The 12,008-nt window shown below is 35.6% G+C and overlaps 1 protein-coding gene across 1 annotated transcript; it reads left to right on the top strand.

Annotated features, from left to right (window-relative positions):
* The first annotated feature begins 252 nt into the window (after nucleotides 1–252).
* On the top strand, nucleotides 253–11,148 carry LOC149190846 (uncharacterized). The gene is made up of 5 exons (XM_089413451.1): nucleotides 253–557; nucleotides 10,029–10,153; nucleotides 10,345–10,431; nucleotides 10,525–10,617; nucleotides 10,790–11,148. The coding sequence occupies exons 2-5, from the start codon at nucleotides 10,106–10,108 to the stop codon at nucleotides 10,985–10,987; spliced, it is 426 nt and encodes a 141-aa protein (XP_089269577.1). The 5' UTR covers nucleotides 253–557; nucleotides 10,029–10,105; the 3' UTR covers nucleotides 10,988–11,148.
* Nucleotides 11,149–12,008: the final 860 nt, after the last annotated feature.

Raw genomic sequence — 12,008 nt, 5'->3', positions numbered from 1 at the left:
GATTTCCAGCATTGAAATCCCCTTGTGTATTCAGCTATGGGTCCTGTGGGTCATCTCGACTCCCTCCATGATAGTCCTTAGAACATATTCAGATTTGTATTTGTTCAATAGAAATGTAGGGAAACAAATATTCTTTTCAAAGGTGTATTAATTCATACAACACATATTTAACATTTTACTAAAATATTACTTTTACTTACTTCCATATCCCACTACTTCTATGACGTTGCACCGGTTTCTGCAAATGCTAGTTCTATATACGATGTAGGGTTTCAGGGTCGGCGACAATGCTCTTTAACTTTTTAAAACATTTATATCTTAAAATGGGTTGTTATATCGGATGTAGGGTTTCAGGTCCGCAGATATATCCTTCTCCGAGGGGTTTCAGGAGGGCCTCTTACGCCGCGCCCCTTTTTCAGGTAGACGCATTTGCAAATATTTGCATTGTGCTATTTTTCTTTCCAGGCGGCGGATTGACTTGATCGGTGCACGGACAAAGGTGCATTTTTGGATAACCGATGCGGCTGGTTCAGATCCTCATATGCAATCGGATAGAGGTGAGTCTAAGCCTTGATTTCTTTTGTCCCTCTCAACCCATATTCTCTTATCACAATGTCTTTTTTGTTTTGTATTTCCGCTTCACATTTTCCAGAAGAGGTGCTGCTTATATTTGCTTTCACAGACTCATAGCAGGCATATTTTTTCAATCTGTGTTTTTTTTGGCACATTTATTGGCTTACATATCGATTGATATTGATATATTTTCCCTCAATTTTTCTAATCTTTTATTTCATCCGAGTATAAAGAGATACATTCTGTAAATGCTTTAAGCTTTGAGAAATATCAGAACGAAAATATACATTCTTTGCTAAGCCTGAAGAAGGCATTGATATTGATTGAAGGGTCCTGTAACTTCTCTAAAATTCAGAATTCTTCTTTTGAGGCACTTGGATCATCTTCAGAATACTGATTGTCATAAGAATCCCCATTCGAGGATGCAGAAATATGTTCGTGTAAGATATGACAATCCTTGATTTCACTTCATAACCTTGAACCCTCAGCCAACTGTAGTCCTTCCTTCCTCAAGGTGTCTGCTTCACCATTTAATTCTTTGTAGACATGTTCAAAGCACTCTGAAATAAAAACGGACAGAACGTTTGATTTCATCTTCTACTACTGCCATTCATCCAATTAATTACTAACAACTGATGAATTTAGTAACACTTGTTTAACAGATTCTTCTCCTACAGGAAAGTAGCACAGTCTGAATTTAAAGGCTAATCGAAACTGTAATCTGAATGTCGTTTGAGCCTATAAACGGACACAGTTAGAAAACCTGCACAGAACATGTAGATCACTGTCGAGAACCCCTGTTAATGCTATTCCATTATCATTGAATAAAAAGCTGCATCACTAACATATCTCAGTGCAAAATGCACTACCCCCTTCCAAGTATTAGAACTTGTGTTTTGTGGCAACCTGATGAACTTGCCTAGGCTGCACCATGTACTGAAAGTGTTGACTGCAAAACAAATGTTAGGCCTTGTGTTAACTAAGTACATGAGGAAACCTATCAATTCCATGTATACAGATGTTCATCAAATCTGAATTAGAATCAGCAAAGTACAATGGATTTACTACCACAGGGGAGTAGCCATGGGTTTGCAGTACATCATTTGAAATCTCATCAGAATTTCAATTGCATACACTGGAGTAGCCATGGGTTTGCAGTCCATCATTTGAAATCTTCTAAGAATTTCAATTACATACTTTTTCTGTCCAAGGAACACTTCACCTGCACTTTGCTACACCCCTAGAGCCAGCAAGTAGTGCTTCAAGTCATGACAAATTCTCTTGCCAATTTTGCCCTGCACCAGTTTGTGGATTCCTTTTAACTTCCTGTGAGTGTAAGATTGTCTACATATGGGACTAAAACAAGCAGATTAGAATGATCTACCAAATTGTAAAAATTAGAATCTGCATCTGTCTCAGTGAAACCCAAATCTGAAAGTTATTCATCGATCTTGGAGTGCCATGCAAATGGTTCCTGTTTCAACTCATAAAGGGCCTACTTCAACTTGTAAACATGGGTCTCAAGCCTATTCACCTAAAAGCCTCTTGGTTGGTTTATTCATATAACTCCTTAATCAACCTATTAAGAAATGTTGTCTTTACATAAATTTGATATAAAATCCAATGGAATATTGTTGTGAAAGACATAGTAAATCTGATAGAGGTATATTTAGTAACAAGAGCAAAAGTCTCCTCATAGTCAACTCCTTTTTAATGGGAGAACCGTCCAGCCACAAACCGAGCTTTGCAGTTTTATATGCTGCTATCTGGTGCATGCTTAACCATGCATGATTGTTGTAAGAAAAACTAGAGTCAAATACTGACTTCTCCACTAGTCTAGGCACTATCTCCTACCCATCATTCTTTAGGAGGAGATGTATTCCTCCATCATGGCATTTTGCAGTACTTGCTTCCTTACTGCCGTTACTAGAAGGTTTTGTTTCAATAATGAAAGATATCAGTGCAACATAACTAGGGAACTTTTTAGGAGGGTGGCTTATTTGAAGGGAAGTAGTTGGAGCACCAACTTACTCTGTTGCCTCTTTTAATGTCTAGATTAGCCATCTAGGCTTTCTAGCTGAACTTGAAGGTAAAGAGGCACCCCTTGCACTTCCAAAAGCTTGCTGATCTAAGTATGCGTTTCATGATCTTTTTGATTTCTGCAGATCTTTTTTTGGGATACCAAGCTCTTCTGCCTCCATGGTCACTATTGGAGGTTCTTGAGACTTAGAGGACCATGCATTTTCTTCAAACTTGGTATCTCTACTCACAACTACTTTATGTTGAGATGGAATGTATATTCTATAAGCTTTTGAGGTTTCACTCTAACCTACAAAAATGCCCTTCAAACTAGAAGGTTCCAACTTGGTCCTTTTCCCATCTGGAATATGAATGTAGATAGGACAACTGAAAAACTCAAAGATGTGTTACTTGAGGCTTCTGAATTCCTCCAGTCTTATCCTTGAAAATTCTGTGAGGATACCTATTCAAAATATAGACAATGATGAGACATGTTTATACACAGAGACACATGAGCAGAACTAGATCATGAATCAAGGCCCCAAACTACTGAGGGTTGTAGGGAACTATCAAAATTTTCTTGATTCTTGATTTCATGCAAAAGGTATCAAACTTCTTTGGTTTTTGTGAATTAAGTCTAGGACTTCCTAGAAGAATCATCAATAAAATATTCATAGTAAATGTTACTTGATAAGGAAGTTGAAGAGATGGGCCCACATACATTTGAGTTGATTAGGTCAGAAACCCCTCTTGACCTATGTTTACTGCCAGGAAAACATCCTTTACATGCTAGCCAAGTGCACAACCTTTGCACACTCCTTTCTTCTCAGCCTTGAAGATTGGCAATGCCCACACCATGTTTTTCAAGATTGGCAAAATTCACTAGTGCAAGTGACCTAGTCTCTTTTGTCAAAGCTCACACATGTTGTCACTATCATACCCTAAAGTTCTTATAGGATTCCCTTGCAATTTAGGATGAGGACTTGTTGATCTTCAAAGTTAGCCATATATGTAGGATCTATCATCACTGAAATTGGAAAGAGATTTTTAGTTAAGCTAGTTACATACAAAACATCATTAACTTAGTAAGCTTAAGGATATCACTTGATGGATCCCACTCTTGCAACTGGATATGTGGCATCATCACCAAGTTCTACTAAAGGTACTCTTGTTAGAGGTTGTATGTTTGCAGGCTCCACTGTCCACATGCCAGTCCACATCAGACATGATGTCAGATGACAGGCATGAGACCATTGAGAAGTGTATCTCGAGATTGGATGAAAGCTCATCCACTTGAGCTGATGCTTTTGTACTCTTTACAAGTTGCTTTCCCTTCCCCTTCTTTTGATGACATTGGAAGCGAAGTGCCCAAACATTTGACACTTGAAGCACTTGATGTGGCTCAAGTCCTTCCTTCCCTGGTTACAAGAACCTGGCTTCTCTTTCTTCCCTTTTTAACCCTTCTTAGTTCCTCTTTTCTTGTTGCCCTTCTTCGTCTTACTAATGGGAACAACATTCTGCTCCTTCTAGTTGAAGTCATTCCATAGCCTCTTCAAAATGGGAAGTTTTAACTTTTTTTTGGCCTAGATGTCATAGCCAAAAAGTTTCCAAAAAGAACAGGACCTATTTAATGCAATGAGTACTAGCTTTTCACCCTTCACCTCCTCTCAATTGCTGCAAGCTGATCATGGAGATCAATAATCTTCATTAAGTAGGAAACTACAATATCCTTTTACTCATTTGCAGGGATTAAGCTTATTTCTTAGCAATGTCTTCTGTTTGTTGTTCTCACTCTGATAGAGTGACTAGAGCATCAAACATGTACTTTATTGTGGTCTTTTTGGTGATGTGAGGGATCTAATGATCCTTCATAGATTCAAGTATGACTCACTTGACCTTGGCCATCTTCTTTTTATGATTTACTAATTACACAGGTTTGGGAGGCTCTACAACCAGTTTCTCAATGAAGTTAGACAAATCCTACTCCAACAATATCTTTGTGCCTAGAGGCGCTCACCAGCCTGGTATGGAAGAGATGTTGTAATGTCGTGTCTTGATATGTAAACATTTTGACTCAGTCAAATTGCATAAAATGGAAATGAAATAAAATTAAAAAAAAATAAAAATAAAAATAAAAATTAACAATTAAAATAAACTTGAGGTAAAATAGTCAATTTATTGTTGGTGGTTTTGACAACCCATGGTTTTGCTAATGGTATTCTTATGTAAGAATAATTTCTCACTCTAGATCCATCTTAACTCCAGATCTATCGAGTGTCGAGAGGGATCAAATCTATTGAGGTGCAAACCTCTTTTAGAGTGAAAAGAAATTTGATCCCGCCAAATGCTTGGAAGATCTGTAGTTAAGATGGATGCAGGCTGGTTACCTGAGACTTCCCTGGAATGAAGTTAAGAGGGACCTTCCAATCTGTCCATGTATTTGAGATTGACTGTAGCCATACTACTGCATTGGAATATCACCTAAACGAAAGTTAAGACAGATCAGCAGCCTAACAAAGAACCCAACAACTTGAAACTTCACTGTGCTTTTCTCAAGCATGGATCACAGCATCCGATCCCTGGAGCCTCCTGACAGCTCCCTTTCATAGGTAGCAGTCCTACTATCTATTCAAGGATTTTTAGAATGTTTCAACAAACCTTTCTCTGATACCATTATGAATTTTTGTCTAACTCATTGTAAACAGATTCTTCTTCTAGTGGAAACTAACACTGTCTAAATTTAAAGGCTAATCAAAACTGCAATCTGAATCTCACTAAAATCTACAAACACAGTGGGAATACATACATTGGAACACACAGATCAATGTCAAAAACACCTGTTACTGCTATTCCAATACTGCTGAATAAAAATCTGCTAGAAAGGATTTTGTGTAAGAACTGAAACTAACCCTATTACAGATCCATACTCTCACTCTTTCTTATAAGTGACACCTAGGGCTTATAAAAATAGATATATTACTTAGATCTCTGGATCTGTGCTCTATCTAACTGATAAAAAATGAATTCAGAAAGACTGAAAAATAAAACAGAACTGACTCATCTAACTTTAGCACTTTATCTTTAACCTGAAGTATAATGATAAAATTATCTTATTCTTTTTATGGCTGGTCCATACATGCATGTGTGTGCCCTTATTGCTGGAATAGTAAAATTTGTGATGTGCTCCTACTGTCTATTTATTGCTGCATTCTCACCAACAGATCATTATGCTGTTTGGAATTTAATGCTGCATGGATTTGTGTAATGCTGTTGTAATATAAGGTGCCCAGATCTGCCATGTGTGCTCCAACCTAGTAGAAGATGATCTGGGGTACACTATCTAACAACAATGAGCCAACAAACACTGGTACTTTTTTAAATGCCACTATGGGCTGCTAGCTTTTAGAGTATTGTTAGGGAAATAAGCTCAGTGTAGTTATTTGATCCTCACCTAAATCTGTTTTAAATCTGATACAGTTAGAGTTATTGAGATAGAGAACACGTATGGCTTCCCTTTTTTGGGGGGTACCTTGACTAGCTCCATCAAAGTAATCCCCATGTTCCAGATTTGTCCATAAGAGCATGAATCAACTTTTTCTGTGTTGGGGTTGATGAAAAAGCTTTGAAGTTTGAGAAGATTGACTGACCTTGGAAGGCACATTGAAAGAGTTATATACCTGTCTTCAAAGATTTCAACATTTCTATCTTTCTAGATTCCCCATGATACTATTAGAGGAAGGCCTTTGAGGACTGAGTTTTGCTACCACTTTTTAGAGCACTCTTCAGCATAACCTCCTTGTCCACAGTCCTTTATCCTTGTCAAACCATCCAGATTTCCTTTATTAAGGACAAAATATTAGTAAGTGGTCTATGTTATTTTCAACTCTTTTACACATGATACATTTGCTTGGACTTGATCCATTTCTTCTCTTAAGAACTTCCTATGTGGGTGCTCTATTTAAGATTGCCAACTGCATGTAAATAATGAACTTTTGAAAGGTTCTTATCCAGATGCGCTTCCACCATGAGAGTGTGCATTCTGGTCTGTCCAGGGTACACGATTCTTATCCTAACTTTGGAATGTAAATCCCCAAGGCTGGATTTTAGACCAGACATGTTCATCATCAGAGTCTTTTATATAGGCATGGCACACTTTTGATTTGTTTATAAATCCTTTTGATTGAATATTTTCTTGGCCTTTGAGTCGTCTCTCTGTTCAGCGCTATTCCAATCCTGCTGGCAAATGGAGGAGTTTCCTCGTCCAGCTGCCTGGTCTAGATTGAAGAGAGTTTATCACTGCTTCCAGCAGCTTGTACTCAGCTCCATTGCTTATCCATGGGTCTATACTGATCTTCGCCTTAGCCTCATTGCAAACCTTCCATGCTAGCAATCTGCCTATTAAAGGGAATGTTATAGTCAGTACTTTCAATAATATGGATGCATTGTTGATTGACTTGTTTGGGTTTCCAATCCAGTCTTCTGCTGAATTGGGCTCAATATATCTCTGAATGTGAATCTGATTCCAGAGGTCCTCTTTTGATATTAGTCTCCACATACACTTGGCTTTTAGGGCTTTCCCGAAGGAATGATATTCGATATGTAATGCATGTGGGATTTTTTGTATACCTTTGTTTTCTTAGCAAAATATAGTCTTATATTATAAAAAACAGATCAAGTACTGTAATTGCTTTCTCTTTGCATCCATGCTAGAAGAGCCAACATATCAGATTGGGCATCATATTTGGAATGTCTCATGTCATTCTAAGGACAAAATCCACAACAGTGATAAGATTCAATGTTTGCTTTTATTTTTATTGTGCTCTTTCCAGCTTTGTGGCTGGAATGTGTTGTAGGTCCAATTGAATCTGTATTGAGTTCAACCTGATTGTACAATGTATTTTTCTAACTTTCTACAAACGTGTTGTTTATATCTAGTATAAGCAGATGGGGGATAGACTCATGGAATACTAGGCTTGTGCAGTTACATCCTGTAATTAATCTATTAAGATTGGTTCTGGTCTCCTTAAGTCCATATCCAGATGGGTCATGAGGGGAATGCAGAAGTTGATTTTGTATTCTTATCGGCACTGGGTCATAGATCTCACGATCCTTCATTTAATGTCTAGTTTTTGTCAATAATTAGGTTCTGTTCTTTAGATACTCCAATATTTAGTTTTAACTTTTAATGTTTAGTGTTCTTTTATGGTGATTATTTTTTAGTATTTAGATCCTGTAATGATCCTTCTACTATGATTGGTTCTTTTTAAATTCTTTTCTAAATCCTTTTCTAAATCCTTGATGTCAAAGGAACACAATTTCGTTATCGAGTTAGGCAAGTCTTTGTTCATTGGAATTAAAAACATTTTACGGAAATGAGAGTGCTACCAGGAAAAAATTTAGATAATACAGTTCTGTAGTTTGATGCTACAACAAATTTTGTTTGTGTTGTCACTGCCTTGTTTGGTTATTGGTATCAATTCTACTTTGGTACTGCATTTAGATACTTCAAGCTACATCATTTCCACATAAGATTGATAGGAATTCGACTATATAGTGATTATAAAAAACACTGCTGTTTATCTATCCTATTTTAGTACTACCACGCGACTTACAATTGTGCTAAACATAAAATACGAAATAGTTAAAATTTTGATCCATTTTTTGCTTTTGTAAGAAAACAATAGTTTATTTTAACCAGTGTTCCATGAGGATGTGTCCCCTATGGTGGGGTGCACGTATCCACGCTTCCCACACACCTAGGATGGGAAGATGCTCAGGGACACGTTTCCCCACGCCCCCTTTTAGGGAGACACAGGGAGACGCAGGGGGAAACGTTTCCCTACTGTGGGGATGTGTTTCCCCAAAAGGGGTGCTTCTGGGCAGCTCCCCTAAAAGAGGGCTAGGTGCTCCCCCTTAATTTTGCTTGAAACAATAATTTATGAGTGGGAAAGCTCAACATTCAACCCTAGGGCCCTATTAATTGACTTAGGATGTTTGAGAGTGGTTCTGACCTCATTTTATTTCATATGGAGAAAGTAAATTTCAGATTCCACTCAAAATGCATCAGACATAACAATTTTTAGGATTTCAAGAATGAGCGAATTGCGATGTTTCCATTGGGCTCTATTATATATAAGGGTTTGGAACTACCATTTAATCAAGAGCACCAAGCCCAAAAGCACCCCTTTTGAGGGGGGCCATGTTCTGCTTAATTTTTTTTCTAGTAACTGTTGTAATATAGAAATTAAAAAAAATTATAAAACAACCATAAAAGAAAATTAAAATTAAAAAGAACAACACATAACAAATATCAAAACCTAAACTAATTTGCAATCTCTAACTCACTCATTCGAGTTACCAAGCTTATGTCTACTCAGCTTGCTGCGCAGCACTATTTGACTTACCAGTTAACTGTTGCACCTCCTCCTCCATGGCACTCCTAAAATGCTCATTGGCCATTTTTAATCATCAGTTTTAACTTTCGAGTCTTGACTTTAGATATGGATGACCTTAGACTGATTCTTTGACTTTCACTCTTTACTTTTTTTGAGTTTGAGTTATATCAATTTACTATTCCAATCTTCAGGCTTAAGTATCTACTATAGTCTATTTTGGTTAGTACTAATTAGATTCTAGAATCACGAATTTAAATTTTAAATCAATTTAGAATCTAGAATGACGAATGATGAATTTAATTTTTAAATCAATTTAGATTCTAGAATGTTGAATAATGAATGATGAATATGGATCAATCTAGTTCATTATTGAATCTCGTGGTGTATGAATGAATGATGTATGTATTAGTATGAATGATGAGTATGGATCAGTGTATTTCATTATTTAATTCAATCATGTACGGATCAATGTATTTATGCTTTCATTATTGAAAATATATATATATATATATATATATTAAAAAAATTATATACCCCCATATCCCCCTGCCCCCTAATTTTACCTAAAATTTGAGGGTACTCTCACACGCCCCCCCTGTGCATCACCCCAGACATGCATCTCCCTATCCCGGAGTCTTGGTGGAACATTAGTTTTAACTTGCCAACATAGAAGGGTTGAAAATATAGTATGACTTCATATTGAAATATGACCATGCCCTTCAAATTTGATGCCAGGTTGAAGAAGTATTTTAGGAAAAGTATTTTGAAGTGTGTTCTAGTGTTTGCCTTTTAGAAAATGTTAATCTTTTTTCAAGCTTTCTTTTCAGTTCTTATAACTGATTTGTTTGTTTTACTTTAGTGGTTTATTTATAATAGTTAAAAAGGCTTACGAGATTTAATGGAAACCTTTTATACCCACACCAGATATGCCAAAAAGACCTTAGACGTGTGAATGCCAATTTTGATGCACCGTTCATATTGTGCAGTTGTGATGTTTTTTGTTAACGATTGTGCTGAATAGCTTTGTGTCAAATGATGCAGGTACCTTCAAGACAATTTATACCACATACGGGAATCACATGAGATGGATCTAGATTTGAAGATAGAATTCTTCAAACATGTTAACTAATGCATTCAACTGTCCAATGTTCTTAGGTAGCGGTCTTGTGAGATTTCTTCTGACAATATCTGGTAACAAGAGTATTATTGTAATCATTAAAATGTTATAAATAAGATATATGAAATAAAAATTCAGGTATTGAATTTTTCATTAAACATTATTTAGAATGTATTAATACTTATAAGTATCTTAGACATGTATTTGTGTGAAAATAAATTGAATTGGTTTATGTTTAAGGACAAGGCATCCAAGGCGAGGTTAACCAAGACAAAAGTCACTCATCGTAGTGGCCATAAATGTTTAAAAGCACTGATAACAACCTTTGTAAGTATATTAAACATGTGATATTTTTTTAATAAATTTTGTACTAGAAGAAAGTCATTGTTATCTAATTTCTCCCTATTTACTGATTGATAGGAACTAAAATATGGAAGACCTCCAAATCATTTGGAAAAGGAGGTGCTGCAGCAAAAGAGATGGGTTGAATTTGTTGTTTGGATGGACTCTATGGTATGTAATCTTAGTTGGATTTCCAATATACTTTTAAACCATATTTTCATTTTATTTTTTAGTACTATTAGATATTATATCTTACCTCATTTTATGGTTAACATTGTATAACAAAAACATGTGTTGTGTTATGTAATTAATACTAACATGTAATATTGATTTTTTTTGTCAGAATGCTATAAGTAATGATTGCCAAGACGATGATCCAAATTATGTTCAACATATATCAGGAGATGATGAGGATGAGGATGAGGATGATGGTGGTGAAGGAGGAGATGATGATGATAGTTGCGGTGTTGGTGATGATGTGGATCAGAGTAATGAGGATGGTCAGGATGATCATGAGGATGATCTTGGTGGTGGTAGCTAGGCATGCACATGCATTGTTTTTTATGAAGAAATTATTGTGTAGAATGACATTGTTATGTTTAGATGGGTGTTGTGAATTTACCCTATATCAATGAGACATTTTGATTTTGTAATCATACGATGAGTTTGATTTATGTATGTTGTTAATTTATCGTAGAATAACGATATTCATGAAATATTTTGATTTGTTAATCATATTTGAATTTTACTTGTTTTGATTAAAAATAATACTGATTTTATTAGTATTATGTTGCTATTTTATACATGTTTTGAAAATTGTTAATGACACATTGTTATTTTTTTGGATGGATGTTGTCAATTTCTCTTAAATTTCTTTACAAATGATTTTGAATTGTGATATCTGCTTTAATGATATTTAGAAACTATCATATATTTCACTATGAATCTATAAAGGGGGTCATATATGTAAAGAAAAATATACTCTATATAAGAAGTCAAATGCGGATGTAACCATGGATGCAAAATTGAAAGTAAAATTGGATGTTAAACTAGGAATTAATACAAAATGCAAACAATTGACATACAAAGTGTTTTAAATTAGAAGTGAAAAATTGTGCAATAGTTGACACAAAGAAGGGAACAAAACATGGCATACAAAAGGATATCAAATTAGGCAAAAACAAGGACACATAAATGGGCACCAAATTAGATGCAAAAAAAGACAACTAGATGTAAAATAAGATTCAAAGTTGAGCGTTAAAAAGAAGCAAAAAACGTTACAAATTAATATGCCAAATGATGATGCAAATAATGGTGTAAATTTGGGATGCAAACTTGGGTGCAAAAAAGGAAAAAAAAAAAGATGTAAGAAAAGACATAAAACAAGATGCAAAATGGGGCTGAAAAAAGGTGAAACCAAGGATGCCATATTGGATGTAAAAAATGATTCCTAATCACATGCAAATTTAGGCTCGAACTCAGACACAAAATTATATGCAAATGTGGACACAAAATGAGGCAAAAAAAGATGCAAATTTGGACGGTGAAAACGATGTAAAACT

Source organism: Pinus tabuliformis, chromosome 3_1, assembly GCF_031772625.1.
Source record: "Pinus tabuliformis cultivar Carrire ecotype Pingquan chromosome 3_1, CPIR1, whole genome shotgun sequence".
Taxonomy (NCBI): Eukaryota; Viridiplantae; Streptophyta; class Pinopsida; order Pinales; family Pinaceae; genus Pinus; species Pinus tabuliformis.
This window is presented reverse-complemented; position numbering and strand designations above follow the sequence as displayed.

Bases quoted from the DNA above. Each gene is read 5' to 3' on its own strand.
- LOC149190846 (XM_089413451.1), top strand. From the start codon at position 10,106: ATGTTAACTAATGCATTCAACTGTCCAATGTTCTTAGGTAGCGGTCTT. The intron at 10,154-10,344 runs GTGAGATTTCTT...TTTATGTTTAAG, and splicing joins TGTTCTTAGGTAGCGGTCTT to GACAAGGCATCCAAGGCGAG. The intron at 10,618-10,789 runs GTATGTAATCTT...TTTTTTTGTCAG, and splicing joins TTGTTTGGATGGACTCTATG to AATGCTATAAGTAATGATTG.